The 16,242-nt window shown below is 38.6% G+C and overlaps 2 protein-coding genes across 3 annotated transcripts; one reads left to right on the top strand and one right to left on the bottom strand.

Annotated features, from left to right (window-relative positions):
* Window positions 1-445: 445 nt before the first annotated feature.
* Window positions 446-4,026, bottom strand: LOC122778794 (m7GpppX diphosphatase-like). The gene is made up of 6 exons (XM_044040891.1): window positions 3,808-4,026; window positions 1,521-1,671; window positions 1,290-1,438; window positions 1,082-1,195; window positions 723-833; window positions 446-634 (listed from the first exon to the last, which is right to left on the bottom strand). Exons 1-6 carry the CDS (start codon window positions 4,003-4,005, stop codon window positions 446-448), a joined length of 912 nt encoding a protein of 303 aa, XP_043896826.1. The 5' UTR covers window positions 4,006-4,026.
* Window positions 4,027-5,436: 1,410 nt separating this feature from the next.
* ids (iduronate 2-sulfatase) lies at window positions 5,437-15,197 on the top strand. Of its 2 annotated transcripts, XR_006361482.1 has the most exons (14): window positions 5,437-5,593; window positions 6,523-6,659; window positions 6,754-6,931; window positions 7,142-7,230; window positions 9,263-9,463; window positions 10,786-10,956; window positions 11,098-11,224; window positions 11,689-11,859; window positions 12,255-12,361; window positions 13,925-14,041; window positions 14,442-14,552; window positions 14,638-14,763; window positions 14,873-15,014; window positions 15,099-15,197. XR_006361482.1 is itself a non-coding variant. In XM_044041110.1 (13 exons), the coding sequence occupies exons 1-13, from the start codon at window positions 5,437-5,439 to the stop codon at window positions 14,951-14,953; spliced, it is 1,773 nt and encodes a 590-aa protein (XP_043897045.1). In that variant the 3' UTR covers window positions 14,954-15,197. The 2 variants fall into 2 exon arrangements, 1 of the variants encoding a protein (XP_043897045.1); XM_044041110.1 differs by having other exon boundaries at window positions 14,873-15,197.
* The last annotated feature ends 1,045 nt before the right edge of the window (window positions 15,198-16,242 follow it).

Raw genomic sequence — 16,242 nt, 5'->3', positions numbered from 1 at the left:
ATTCACATCATAACAAGCGTAAATCAGTCTGCAGCCAAGTGTTTCCACTGACTCTCTGACGCCCGCAGACCAAATGCATGTTACCTAATTACTGGTGACCACAGAAGTGAAGGAAATCTTCAGCTTTGGATGCTTCAGATGTGGAGATTTTTATCCCTTTGTAACTGTTTTCCAGGAGAAATGGAGCATCGCCTTTTATTGTAATTACTGGATAGTTAATGAGTATGTAACTCATTAGGGCCGGCTAAGCAAAGCTTAATATTCTTCACTGTGGGATTGTGACGCTGTGAGTGGATATAAACATGCAGATCTGCAACCGGGCAACTATTGGACGACACCAGCTGTCACTCACACTGGCGTCCACTCAAACATCCTGTCCTTTATTACTGTAAATGGAAGAAAATTGTAAAATTAAATAAAAAAAAAATGTCATTTATTTCCTGTACTATTGGAGAAGAGCTGAAACTAGCGCTTGAATGACATCTGAGAGGAGGTGGGCTCGGTCCACGCCACAGCCTGGAGTATCATAGCCCAGATTGGTGAAGTGGATGTGGAGGTGGTAGTAGGATGGCTGGTAGTGCAGGTAAACTCTCAGCTTATTGGCTGGAAGGCTGTAGCGCTCCAAGATGGCCGCCTGAGTCCCAACAAAATAGGTTTTATTAATGGTTTTGTTCTGTTTCTGATTCTTCCACAGACAAACACATGGGCAACTGTAACTTCACCTGTCCTTTCTGCCAGATGTTCTTAAGCAGGGGTATATGTTCTGCTGTCAGGTCTCTCAGACTCTTGATGTTCATCGGATGTACGATGGCAATCAGGTACAAATCATCTACCTGCAACAGGAAGGCATCAGGACGGTGCAGTTTGCAGTTTTTCTCTGACTCATTCATCTTCTACGGTTTTATCCTCCATGTCCAATTTGCCTAATCCCCAAATCTGCATGTTTTTGGACCTCATGGCATTTTATTAAGTTTTCTTACATAAAACAGACAGTGGTAATATTAAGCTAGTCAGGGCTAGTCAGCCTCTGTGCATCATTGTCAGTAGCACAGTTACTGTGGTCATCACTGTGGCCTCTCACCTGTTTTTGGTCCCACTTGAAATCGGGGAGGAGCATAAAGCCAGTGTCTGGATCCGGATCTTCATAAACTATCCTCTCAACCTCGGCCTTCTTCTGCAGGATGTTGTAAACCCACTGAAGAGGAAATCAACAGCAAGCACAGTCAGTGTTCCATTTTGAAAACAGAATTGGACATTATATGAAAAGGATGTGACTTCAGGAAACTGACCTGCAAACTGAAGGTGTTCTGCTTCTCAATGAAGGGCAGAGTGATGGATTCATAGTCAGTCTTCGTCTCCTCCACTAGAAAACTCTCCTGACGCTTGTACTTGTTTAAGTGCTTCTTTGTGGCTGGACACACTACCGTGGTCTTAATCTCTGCAAACAGACACAGAGGATTTTTAACGACACTGCAGTCATACCAAGTGAGAGCTTGAGTTTATTTTATTTGGAAACATACCATTGAGGTGAGGAGGAGCCCTTAGTTTATACGTGCTGTAGATGTCATTTTTCATATCTAGCTTCAGTGTAGAATTACTGAAGAATTCAGCCAGGTCGTCCTCTCTGAAGGGGGTCTTCTCCATAATGACCACAGCATCCTGATCAGCTAACTGCAGAGGACAGGACATGTATATCACTTTTACATCGGCCTCTGACTAGAATAAGGATAGTTGATGGTCAGAGATAAGGCTGGAGATGTTGGAAAAGTTCTTCTAGACGAAAAAGGAAGAAATCAGACACAACAGGCAAATATTCAAGCTAGTCAATTCTTTCTTCAAACCCTGTAAAATAGATAAGACTGTGACAATATATATGTAGAGAATTGGCCCTATACAAACAAAACAATTACAATTTTGATGACACCATGAGATATTGAAGACACATATGCAACTAACGATTATTCTGATAATCTTGTAATCTGTTGAAATGAATCAACTGAAATTAACAATGAATAAATCGAGAAGAATAAATGAATCGAGAAATTAATAATTCCTTGATTATTTGAGTACTTGTAAATGTTGATAAATTCTTTTTTTTTTTACTAAAACTGGAAATGATGATGTTCTCAAATGTTTTGTCAAAGCAACCAGCAAATATTCATATTTAAGAAGCCGAAAAATAACAAAGCTTGTTTTAATTAGTGAAGACACAAACTATTAAAATAGTTGACGGTTAATTTAGTAATCGGTTAATCGTTGCAGCAAGAATGTGAAGACACATACTCAGGACAAAAGATGACCGATAACAGCTGAAATATACTCACTAAGACGAACGACGGCTCACTTGACCCAAGACAGTCTAGCTGCAGACCTGCACTGTCAGGACCCTTCGTTGCAGACCTGCACTGTGAGGTCTTCTGCGCTGTCAGGACCGGAAGTTGATTCGAAGCCTTTCAAAATAAAAGCGACCATACCGGAAGCACATATTTTTCGTTCCCAATGTTTCTTGGATCTTTATTTTATGTTTACAATGTAAATATGTTTATGTGTATCCATGTGTTTAATGAAAGAGATTAAAAAAAAAAACCTGTATATCTTTCCAGTTCAACTGTATAAGGTGAAAAAACTCAGGAAAATGTCAAGATAAAAAACGAACAAAATATATATATATAAAAAAGAAAAAGAAAATACAAAACGTTATGACCACTTCTAGGGTTATACTACAGATAATCAGTGCAAACTAGATGTACAGCTATTGTTATGATCCCCTATAAACATTATTAGCCTACTCAAAACATGCAATATTTTAATTTAATATAATTCACAAAAAGGACAGCTGTTAGTTTAGTCTGCACTACAAATTCATATTGAAACAATACATCTCTGTAAATACACCTTAATGTGTGATGGCATAATGCATCTACACTCCAACCTATTGCCAAGTACCCTCGTTTGTATGGACAATAAATTAAATTAAATTAAATTAAATTAAATTAAATTAAAATAAATAATAAATTAAAATAAATTTAAAAGGCTCAAGAATTAATTCTTTCTCTTCCTCATTCGGATCCATGGTGTCAAACAGCTTTCCAATTTCCTGCGCAGTCTCATCAGTTTGGGTGCTGTTCATGTTCAAATCTAAGGCATCTTCACTCTGGCTGCAAACAAGTGTTGATTCGCCTGCACCCATTCCGCTGCAGCGTTCAACTTTCGGCGTAGTGCCGGTAGTTAAGATCGAAATATGCATCTCTAAGAGACAAATAATGTCGTAATAAGTAAAACAAAAAATATAAAAATGATATGATATAATTCAGTTTTCTTGGTCTTTGAGTAGGAAAATGGCACATTTAAGTGAGCACTATCATACGATAACAACGCTAAAAACTACCCAAAAGTCCAAAACCCGATTCTTTTAAAATATAATATAATAATTAATATAACTTTACAGGACAATATATAGTGTGCAACATAACGTTCTAGTGAATAAATACTGTTTCTGTTTCTTCGTATGACGCAAAGTTGTTGTCACTTGACGGTTACCCACCTCGTCGTCTTCACACTTCACATGGGGAACGAAAAAAACGTGCTTCAATAATGCTAGCTTTTATTTTGAATATATGCTTCCGGTATGGTCGCCTTTATTTTAAAAGGCTTCGATTCAACCTCACAGTGCAGGTCTGCAACGAAGGGTCCTGACAGTGCAGGTCTGCAGCTAGACCCCTCTCCACTTGACCGCAGTCTCAGACTTTGTGAAATACTTTTAACGGCGAAGTTAAAACACAGCTAAGCTCACAACAAAACACTTACCGTTCCGTGGATGAAAATTCTTTTCTCCCGGGTATAATCACTCAGCACGCTGGATGTTTTAAACCCAGACAGAATCTTCTGACATTCAGGTTCACCTTCTTCTCCAACATTGTCACTGATAACTTTTCTCTTCTTGACTTTGAGAGATAATTCACCGTCTTCACTCTCTAACTCACGTTTAACCACTATGTCAGCCATGTTCTTTTGGTTTCCGCGTTCGTCTTCGTCTGTATATTTCCGGTACACTAAACTCAGTAAAGGCGGACTGCTGCCCTCCACAGGCCAACTGTTTATGGAGGACGATAAATGAAATTATAGTCAGTAAATTAATTTAGAAATAATTAATAAATACAGAGATGAATAAAAACTAAAATAAATTAATACATTGAAGAAAGGCATCAATGTTGTTTTAATGGCTGACTTTCATTTATTTTATTCTTATATTTATTTTCTCATTTATTTGTTTTTATTATTGATAGATTTATTTTGTGTATTTATTCCTTCTTTTATGTATTCCTGTGTTTATTCTTTATTTGTTTTAATATTTATATTGATTCTGTATTTTATTATAATGACATTTATCATCCTCCAAAAACTGGAGGTCATTTTCAAGATTCAAAAGTCAGGCATTTGATTGCTTTTTTTTGCACAGTGTGTTTAATTTTGGTTTATTGCTGCTTGGGATAGAAGCTACTTTCTACTGTGTGTATGGATTTGATATTTTAAGAATGATAATTTCTCCCAAACACATTTCCAGAAAATGTGTCTCAGTCTCTTAGAACTCTGACAAAACTGAAAAGACTTGAGTACTTTGTCAAGTGTTCAAAAATCGTACTGTTCTCTCTTCTCAAAACTGATCCTCTCCACTAAAACAATACACGGCTATCATGTGAGCAGAACATCAAAGAAACACTAATGTAATCACTTGATAAAACTACTATCAACACGTCTATGTGTGTTAGATATTCAAATGCATACAAATGTGTGGAGATATGTTTAATTATTCATGTTGGTGAAATGCAGGGGGTTTGTCCGAAAAATAGCATTTACATTATCATATATGTTCCCAATTTTATTCACACAAAAGACAGAAACATGCAAACAATTACAGTATATGACTAAAAACTGCTGAACTCTAAACAGGATTCCATTTGTCTTGCTCAAATATCATTCTGTATTCCTTTCTTATTGATGATCACTTGTGTGAATGATTTGTCCTCTTGTCATAATATTCAACTTTGCATGTGCACTATCCATTTAGTCCACTGTGTCTAAATCTGTGTCTTGAAATTCTCAGCTCCTTTTGTACATGGGGACGTTGACCTTTTATTATTATGCCTATTAGTCATATTTGTTGTGCTTGGACATTAAGTTTTCTTATTGTTTGATAAAATATTATCAAATCAAATTTCCTGTTGTCTATCTCTAGATGATTGTTTACATAATCTAAAACGACTTTAAAACAGTACAAACACACACAAACAAACAAATCAGTTACAGTTATTGACTGACGACATTTAAATAATGTGTTAGCAACTTTTGGGGGCGGGGCGAGTGTTAAATAAGCCAATGAAACCCCTATATTCGGATGACGTAAAAATCAGGAAGTTGTAAAAGGTGACACCATGGATGGGTGACACAGACAGGCAGCGTTTTAGTTTTGACGGTACATTGTGGAGGGACAACAGAGAAAGGCACCGACACACCGAGATGTTCCTACTTGTCCGAGTGTGGCTTCTCCTCCTGTTTCTTCACACACTGACACTTGCTGCTCTCGCGAGAAGAGGTAAAGTTGTTCTCGGCCAAACTTTTGACTATCAAATATCATAAAAAGATGAAAGTTCCATTTTTTATGAGTCATTTACCGCCGTTGTTTCACCTGCAGACTTGTTTTGCGGGGTCGGGACTGTGTTATAAGTCTCTAACTAGCTGGCATTAGCGATAATGGATTCTCATTATGTCGTTTATGTATTTATTTAGTGGCCGGAGCTGGAGTTTCCTGGCGTTAATTCATTTACTGTGGTCAGTGAATAACTCTTATTGTTCCCAAGTTTGTGGGCTTATTTTGTTAGCTGAGGTTTAGTTGAAAGTAAAACATGCCACTTTGAATATGTCAATATTGTCTGTAATATAAATCCTTGCTTCTTACTTTGAGAATACATCACTGTAGTTGTTTGTAACAACAACATTTAAACTGAATAACTGTAGTGTGTACCCTTGTCCTCTAAATTCTTGTCATGTTATCCTAATTTAAAATGACTGCAATTCATGATGTTGTTATCATATTTGTAAATGTATGCTTTAAGGTTTTAAGATATTCTTCTGTCTTCATTTGGTTTAAATCTGTAAGCAAAACCAATGTTAAACAAAATAATACTTGTAATGTAACTTCTAAATAAGATGCTGATGAATCAATAATTTATTAAAAAGGACTTTTCCCTTGTGCGGCTTCAAAATAAATCACTAGGACTTTATGATGGCGCGTTACAATGGTGTTTCCAAGTAACTCTGTGAAATATGAAACTTTTTCTTCATTCATGATTATGCTGATAATGGAAATCCATCACAGTCAACATATTTGCAGTGGTTTTTATCATGATGTGTGATACGATTGTATATTCCATCCTTTCTCCACTTCCCATTAGTTTGGAAAGCCTGCAGAGCTCACAGCTGAAGAGTGAAAGCAGTGCAAACATGACTGTGCTTGTTTTTCAGGGAGGAGAAATGTCCTCTTCATCATGGCAGATGACCTGAGGCCATCACTGGGCTGCTATGGGGACTCTGTTGTGAAGTCACCAAACATCGACCAGCTGGCATCCAAAAGCCAAGTTTTCCTCAACACATATGCCCAGGTCAGTCACTGCTGGGTATGTTTACCACCTCTGGGACTAATCAGATTTTGTAACCTCCGTGCAATCTTGGAATGTGTGTTTTCCCTTTCCTTAGCAAGCTTTGTGTGCTCCCAGTCGGGCCTCTATGTTAACTAGCCGCAGGCCCGACACAACCAGAGTCTACGACTTCAACTCCTACTGGAGAGATCAGTCTGGAAACTACACCACTCTGCCTCAGTACTTCAAATCCAGTGGGTACTTCACCGCGTCTGTGGGCAAGATTTTTCACCCAGGTAAGATTAATAGCATACTCTCTCAGGAAAAAAGAAAGAATAAATAATTTTAATGTTATTTTCACAAACACCGTGGTCAGCATAAATAGGAGGAAGTGATACAGAAAGCAGTGGTTATTATTGAAAGTGCAGCTGGGTATTATGAGGAGTTTGATCTTCATGATTTTAGTGTTTCCTCATCGCAGTTTGTGTCGTTTTCTCTTGTTTAAGGTATCTCCTCCAACTTTTCGGATGACTACCCTTACAGCTGGTCCATCCCTGCCTATCATCCACCATCATTTCACTATGAGAAAAAAAAGGTACTTATTTACTTGTTATTCATTCATTTAGGTGATTGATGCAGAATCATCATCATCATCATCATCATCAAAGAGCTGTGCAATTTGGCCAGAAATATCATGATAAAATGAAACCAGTTAATTGTGGTTGTCTGCTAAAAATTAAACAGAAATCTACAAACACCGTAACAGAGAAATACTTGTGTGTGTGTGTACAATGCATAAACATTCTATCAATATTACTATGTTGCAAAATATCATTTGATTTAACAAACATCTCAATGTCTGAGTCGCTAACACTCCAACTCTCAGTGAATTGATAATTTTCACAGAAACTGGAGTTGGTTTATCACTTTGATTCATACTTGTGAGCTGGCTTTGAAAAATTAATTCATATCCTGTAGGGTCTGAGTCAGAGACTGAGATTGCGTCATTAGTAACAAAATCTCTGTCGGATACGTAGTCGTTCAGAGAATCGCGTGGTCAGACAGTCAAGGGCTCATGGGCAGCACGTGTGCAAAAACTGGTGTCTCTGTAATATTTCAGGAGGCAAAATGCAACATTCATTTCACTTGAGGATGCTCTTTACTGACTGACTGATCCACCTTGATTCTTTGTGCTTCACATACTCTTAAACCCCAGCGTCATTAGTTTCTATTCTGACTGATTTGTCTTTGATCAAACCTGGTCTGGTGTTATTCCCAGCACTAAGCAGGATATTATCCAAAACAGGTTTCATGTATTCTGCTCACGTTCATCAGGTAAAGCTGGTTAAGTAACAATCCTCACATAACAGATTCAATTCACTTCAGTTTTATTTGTATAGCACCAAATCATAACATACATTATCTCAAGGCACAGTACATAGACAATATCAAGGAGAGCAGAGAACCCCAACAGTTCACACAATGAGCAAACACTAGCACTTACACTAAGTACTTACAAATTGTTATACATACAGCAGATCTACCTAAAAACACTATGCAATTTTTGCTGGATGTGCTGTAGCAAACACACAAACAATGGAAGCCGATGTTTGAGGACTCCGTTTTTTTTATATGACCTTATCTCAGTCATGAACTTACTAAGCCTGATTTATGCGGTTTATCTCAAGTTGCACATTTCCCACAGGGTCCAACAAGGATTTTGAAGCTATTAGTTGCTATTGGCAGAAATACCAGTGGAGTATTTAGCAGCCGAAGTGCCACATCACATCTCCCGCAGGAGTAGGCAGAGAGTCGATAGCAGACTCATGTTTGTGACATAATTCCAAATGCGTACTAATGTTTCTGTTTAAGTGCTGCATGTTAAAGTGTGCAGCCGTTTGCCCGCAGGTGACGACATCTCACTGCTGTATTTGTCACTTGTTATCGCCTCCACCTTAGTGTGACCATGTTTCGGTGCCAGGATGTACAGTTTGTCTGCTTTAATACTACCATTTCACTTTTGTATCATTCCTTGTTTTATTTTAAGTGTGGTTGATTGAGGTATCGACACATTATAAACACAAAGTTCTGCTTTCTGATTTTAAAGAAGTTTACAATCACTTCTTTTCTTGGTTCAGTTTCCAGCGAGATCATCATCATCACAGCTCACATAGGATGTTGGTCCACTCCTGCCTTTGTTATCTTGTGTCTTTGGTGTTTGAAAATCTTTAATTTGTATTTACCAAAGTGACACAAACTTACCAAACAGGACAGCCCTGTATTTCCTGTGTCCCAGCGAGCTCATAACACTGATCTTCTCTATGAACTGAGAAAGAGTAAGCAGTTTATAAACTTGAGTAGTTGTAGATTTTACTAGGTGAGTCTTTTTGTTATAAGGCTAAAATCCCACTGTCCTTTCTGACAGCCATGTTATCGGTGAGGGCAAGTGTCTGAGCCCCAGGCTGCTTCACAAAAATGACAGCAAAATTATACTACCACACTTGGGGAACACTATATTTATTTGAAATGATGTGTCATGTTCTGGTCATTCTCATCAACAATCTTGGTAGGATCTATGCATTAAAACAATAATAATGAGAATAATTGTTTTAAAACTTTGTTTTCAGTTATGTAAAGGCGACGATGGTAAACTCCACGTCAACTTACTGTGTGCAGTGAATGTGACGGAGCAGCCTGGGGGAACCCTCCCAGATCTGGAGAGCACAGAGGAGGCTGTGAGGTTACTGAAGAGTTGGGCCAACAACGACGCTCCTTTCTTCTTAGCTGTGGGCTTTCACAAACCCCACATACCCTTCAGGATACCACAGGTACACGGCTGAATATGAACACCTGCAAACTTATGGTTAAATGGCACAAACAATTGCAAGATACTATTTAACTCATAAATCAGTATTTCCATTAGCTGCAGGTTGTCTCCATGTGTAGTTATGATGAATGGCTGCATGTGGAGAAACCCTGGACTGACGGAGAGGAACCTGTAATAGCAAAGATAGAGATGCACACACTGTCCCTGAAGTGAATGAGATGAGAACTGACATGGATATAGAGGAGATGCAGTTCAGCATGAAGGCAGAAGAGAGCGTGATGTAGTGGAATTGGAATGAGAGCTGAGAGTGACAGAGCCGAGATGGATGTCAGTGTGCGAGAGAGGTTTCCCATAGAGTGTAAGCTGAGAGATGAAAAGTGGGGAAAAAGGTCAAGCTGGCTCGTCTCTGCCTGCATGTGATGTACGATGTGATTTTCAACATTTGGTGTGGACACGCCCCGACAACAGAGCAGAGCACAAAAAAGATGGCATTTCCTAGGTAGAGAAAGAAAACCCAATCAAACCATAAACATCTGAGGTCATCTACATAAACCTGAGTGTCGGATAACTCCTTTTTAATTTGAAAGTTATAATTATCAGGCCTGCCATTTGCTTGATTATAACTTTTGTCTTAGTAATTAGTGATAATTACAGGTTTTAAACAGAGTGAGTAAGTGATATGGTTAATATTGATGAGCGATGTCAAAGGGCCAATAGGCTTAGCTAATGATGATGTTTGTTTTTTTTATAATATTCATGGCTTAATGAAATAGTACTTCAAATATTGTGATATTCTGTGGGAAAAAAAATACTATGTTCTTTAAAAAGACATACAACGGTTTGGCCTTTGGGCCTCGGCGGCAACTAAACTAACATTTAAGTTTCACTTTTCAGAAATGGAAGCCAGGTTTTTAAATAGAGAAGTGGTAAAGGAACTCATACCTTAGAAATTCTACGGTATGTGTTCCTTTACCACTTCTCTATTTAAAAACCTGACATTGAGTTAAGGCTATTCTAAGTTAGAATAGCCTTAACTTAATGTCATGAGGATGTTAAAATTGACCCCTGTAATTAACAGGAAGCCTACGCGCACTGACTAAATAAAGACCTACGTAGTCTATGTTATATTTTTGCCTTTAGAGATGATCCAATTTTTACCCTGTTCTTTGCTTTGAAAAAGTCATTCTAACAGTTAAGCTTGGGGTGAAATTTATTTTGGAAATGGTTTCACATTTGAAGAAAAACTGGTAAATTGAATACTTGCACAACGATATTATATCGCAATAAAAGTCATAATATACCTGGAAACTTGTTTATTCGCAGGAGTACTTGAGTCTGTATCCCATAGAGAACATGACCCTGGCTCCTGATCCCAACGTCCCAGAATTCCTTCCTCCTGTTGCATACAACCCATGGACAGACATCCGAGGGAGAGACGATGTCCAGAAGTTAAACGTTAGCTTTCCTTATGGACCAATTCCTAAAGACTTCCAGGTATGAGCTTGCTATTTTCAAGACTTTTTCTACTGTCACTCACTCACTCATCTTCTGCCACTTTATCCTACACATGAGGGTAGTGTGTGTCTATTATTTCCTGTCAGTGCAATAAGAGTGTTTTGTATCACTGTCTTCCAGCTGCGTATTCGTCAGCACTACTTTGCTGCTGTGTCTTACATGGATGCTCAGGTTGGACGTCTGCTCAGTTCCTTAGATGCACTTGGTCTGGCTGATGACACGATGGTGGTGTTCACCTCAGATCATGGTTAGTAGACGCATGCTTTAGATATAAAACAGGAATGGATGAGGATGACATGAGGATTCATTTTCACGTAACTTTATGAACTGAATACCATTTTTAGGCTTCCGATAGTGAGATGTTTTTGGAGGTTGCTGGCCTTGTGGTTCTACCACCAGATGGCAGTGTTGCAACAGCACAGTGTGCCTCCTTTTTATGATTTTTCTATATCAAAAAAAAAGAGAGAAATCCTTGGGAAAAGAAATTGTCATAAAAACTCAGTCTTTTAATTTTACCTCCAGTGAAAAATGCTGGAGTGACTCTTATTCATTATATATTCAAAATTCAAACAAAAGCCTTCATTTTCATATTTAAGATGGTAAGAAAAAAATCAGTAAGACTTCCTTTAAAGCTTTCTTTGTCTAAAATGACGTCTGTATGGTGTAGTTGACTGCATCTCAACATATTTTGCTCTCTCCCTCTTGTTTCAGGTTGGTCATTAGGTGAACATGGTGAATGGGCTAAATTCTCTAATTTTAATGTTGCCACACAAGTCCCTCTTATGTTTTATGTTCCTGGCATTACAATACCTCGTGATCAGCTTGGAGAGTCCACTTTTCCCTTCATCGACATCTTAACCCAGCCAAAGTACCGTTTTAAGAGTAAGACCCACCACACCAACTTCACATTAATTGCTATTGATAACATGAAACGTGTACTTTACTCTTCAGAGCACCATGAATATCAAGTCAAATGAAACTAAATTATTTTTTTTTTTTTAATTGGTCACATCAACCTTGTTGAAACATTTATTAATATGCCAACTTGATTTTAATGAGTTCTTTGATATAATGGACACATTTAAAAGTATTTAGACAAGGATACACTTTGATATTTTGCCTCTAGACGGTTTTTTGCTTCAAATGCAAATGGTGCAATGATGATGATGAAATTTCAGTGCAGGGTGTCTAGTAAAACTTAAGGGATGTCTAAACTAATTTGCTGTCGGTGGTTAAAAGACTTTCCTCTAATTGGCTGACCTCTCTCTCTCTTTTAGATGACAAAGTGAGAAGAAATGTGGTGGAGTTGGTGGATGTCTTTCCCACAGTCGCTTCCATGGCTGGCCTCAGAGCACCTGAGCATTGTGCTGATGTTTCCTTTCAGGTATGAAAAGAAAATGGAAGCATTTATTAAGTCTTAGTAGTTTTCAGACAGAACACACCAACGTTTTTTTTTTATGTATCTCGGCTATGAAGACAAAGATGTTCTGTTGCATTTCATTAGTGGCATGGCCGCGGGGGAAGTCTGTCGATTCAGACTGAAATATCTCGACATCACAACAGTTGGTACGGATAGCTGTGACACTGATTAATGAATGAAGTTTGGTGATTGCACTCAAGGTTTAAGTGAAATGTCTCAACAGCTGTTGGATTAACTGTCAGGAAGTTCAGTTCAGACGTTCCAGATGACTTGTCATTTCTGAGTCGATCGTATACAGTTTGATCTGGTCCCCATCATGCCAGAATTCACGTTTTATCCAGTATTCTAATGATGACAAAATACTTGCCTGACATAATTTCAACCCGCTGATCATCAAGGTGTTGGTATTAGAGATGGGATTTATGGCTCTTTTGAAGGATCTTGATGAGCCGTTCAAAAGACTGGCTCACTATTTTGGATCTTTGTATAAAAGGTGTCTTAGTGTAAATGAAGCTCTTTAGATTTGTTATTCATGCAACACCCTTTTATTTATAAAAAAAAAACTAAGCAGTCTACAATGAACTTTCATGCAAATCTATACTAAACTAAAATTTGTAATTTGTAAACAATATTATTTTGGCATATATTACACTGTGCTTCGCCGTTCTTTTCATCCGAAAAGTGCATCCGAATGCTGCTGCGCTTCCTTTGGCTCATAGCTGCAGTCTGACACTCCGTGGTCCACACTCACGTGAAATTTGCATATCAAATTGGCACCCCAGGCTCCTCCCCTTGTCGTGCATGCTCTCCGTGTCAGTGGAGTAGCAGGAGGAGCTTGTGTGCGTGACAATGATTTAAGAAAAAGAACTGCTCTCAACTGCGACTCGGTTCCCATCGTTCATGTTAAAGAGCCGTTCAGTAGATTTGGTTCGTTCGCAAACGTCACAACTGTAGTTGGTATTTTCACTGTAAGAATGCTGCCTTGTTGATTTAGTTCTCTGCACCACAGAGCTCAATGCTGAGCTAATGAAAGTGTTGAAAATACTGGTAACATGGCTACAAATGTATCAGCTCTGGGAAGTAAAAATATTAAGACCAATACAATCAGTTTAGGTATTAATAGCATTTTTAAGCTAAAATAGTAGGGTAAGGCTTGGATTTAATGGTCTTGCCAACATTATCATTGTGCTGTATGCTAACATGCTCACATGGCCTTGTTGTTGATTCAGTTGCTGTAGGTAATTAGTGAACCAGACATTGCTATTTAAAGTGGACAAAAACAATACAATCAAAACCACATACCTGTTTGCGTAATTACTTCACATTACACTCTTATTCTCTGAAAACTAAACTGCAGAAACACAACTCAAAGCGTGTGGGCACCTTGGGACAGCACAACATGGCTCCCCAAAGTGAATCAAAACTTGATCTCTCCATAAACGCGTCCAAACGTCCCCAACATGACTGTGATCTAATTGTCTCTGACATTTCCTTGACTCTGCAGCCCGTTGACTCTCTTGCTTTCAGGAGGAGCTGTGCACAGAAGGAGACAACCTGGCGCACACTTTCCGACGCAGGGAAAGAGGAAAGGATGAGGAAGCAATAGCTTACAGCCAGTATCCTAGACCTGCTGATACACCACAGGTACCAGAGGCCGTCTGTGGGTTTGTTTGTTTTTTAAAAGCAAGTTAAAAATCCTTGAACTTGGGTATGTATTTACTCCAAATGTGTCACACTGATAAAATGAGTGTGAAGGTCATGCAAAGTGAAGTCCTGTTGAATGTGTGCTTACATGACCTGCCACTCTTTGAACCTCACATTTGCACCAGAGCTGCCAGCTTCAAACACACTGAATTAAAGTGTCCAATTGAGTGATGCACCTGCTGTAGGTTAATGTTTGCACAGGACTGTTTGGCAGCCTGACATCAGCTCATTGGCAGGCACGCAGGATGAGTTGGCAGCTGCAGATGTGACCACACTGAGGAGATATTCCACAGTATTTTGCGTCGTTTTCAAAGTTGTTGTTGGGTTTTTTTTTTATCAGGTGAACTCTGACGTTCCTGACCTTAAAGACGTGAAGGTCATGGGTTACTCTCTACGCTCCTGGGATTATAGATACACTCTATGGCTGGGATACAACCCAAAAACATTTCAGGTATGTGTATCATACTCCTCCAGCATTTTTTCAATAATAGAGACAAATTATTCTTAACTGATATTCATATGTGTCTTCATATTAGGTGAACGTGTCTGACGTCCATGCTGGAGAGTTGTACATTTTAGCAGACGACCCTGGAGAGGACAAGAACATCTACAGTGACCTGGAACAAAGTGTGGTAATAAAGAAACTGTCCACTCTGCCTCGTGTAGGTTAAAGTTGATTTTATATTCTCATTCACTAATGGCTTCATTGATGTATTTATTTATGTATTCGTTTATTTACCTACTTGTTTACTTCTGTTTTGACTCGTTCAGCCTGTGACTCTGCAGAGGAGAATGAAGCTGCAGCTCCTCTACCTCACAGCAGGGATGAAAATGAACCGGGGGAAGGCGTGATGACGAGAATAAACTACAACAGATGGACAAACAGGGACATGTACAAAGGGAAGACGGATGGGTAAAACTTTTTTTTTTATCTAGAAAGGGAGAACGCCTTGAATATTTCTTTTAACGCACTGCATACTTGATTCTGTAATCCCAGGGGGTCACCATTGATCTTCAGAGCTCAGTTCATGACTCACTGTCAAGCAGACCTGGATTCACCGTGAGGGAAGTGAATAAAAATATATATATGTGTGTTTTTGGTTTCAAGATATTTTTCCTTTGCAGGAGTTTCTTTAAAACGGGTGTAATTTTAATTCTGATGAAGAGAACCATCCATGTGGGAGCAGAAAGTCGTGACTGAATCCTCTTACTCAACACAACAGCTGCTCTCATTGTGGGTAATTACTGACTTGTGTTGAGTAAATGTCTCTGATTTTGAATGGCAATGGTTGAAGAAAGACCCTTTGCTCTTTGGGTGGGTTTTCCTGTTCTGCAAGGTTATAGCATTAATGTAAATATGCCGAATAAAAATCTATAGCTAACTGTATACAGTAGGCAAATCGCTGAAGATTAATTTGATCAATATGTACATATTTAATAATTCAAACAATTATGATTTTGTGGTCTTTGGAGAGACCCTCGTCATCTCAGACTAGTTTCTCTCTGTTCTCAGTCTGTATGCCAGGCGATCACTAGATTAATTATATTTACTTTACACAACTGTCCTCAAAATGTTAAACCGCTCTGATCGACTGACCTCGCCACGTCCTCCAACACTGACAATACATTTTACATGCCTTTTACAAATCTTTTCATCGAAGAAACGGCATTAAACCAGATATTGATTAATGGTGACACCGTCTTCCCTTTTGGAACAAACGTATCGATCAGCCAGCTTCAGGTGTAGTCTCAACTTTCCAGTACAACAGCTAAAAATGACTTGAATTGTTTTGTACAGTAATGTAAAACAAAATTACATTTCTATTTGCACTTGATGTCCCTCGCAGCTGTTTGCTGCTCCTCTTGTAAACAGTCGGTTCCGATCAATTTGTGGGCCTGAAATGAAGTGAGTAAAAGCCATCCCATAATAATTCAATGCAAATGAAACTGAGCATTTTACTGCTGTTCCAATGCGTGAACATTTTGTGCTGCGGGTAATTTAGAAGAAGGCAATTTCGGCTTGGATTTCAGGTTCAGCAATGAATCAAAGCGGTTTAGTTTGACGACTTTTACTGAAGGCTGCACTGTCCTCGTGTTAATGGGATACTGGTGAATCATGAGATGTGTGGGTCTCCTGTGAA

Source organism: Solea senegalensis, linkage group LG12 (assembly GCF_019176455.1).
Source record: "Solea senegalensis isolate Sse05_10M linkage group LG12, IFAPA_SoseM_1, whole genome shotgun sequence".
Classification (NCBI taxonomy): domain Eukaryota; kingdom Metazoa; phylum Chordata; class Actinopteri; order Pleuronectiformes; family Soleidae; genus Solea; species Solea senegalensis.
Note: the sequence above shows the minus strand (reverse complement) of the source record. Positions and strands in the feature narration are given on the sequence as shown.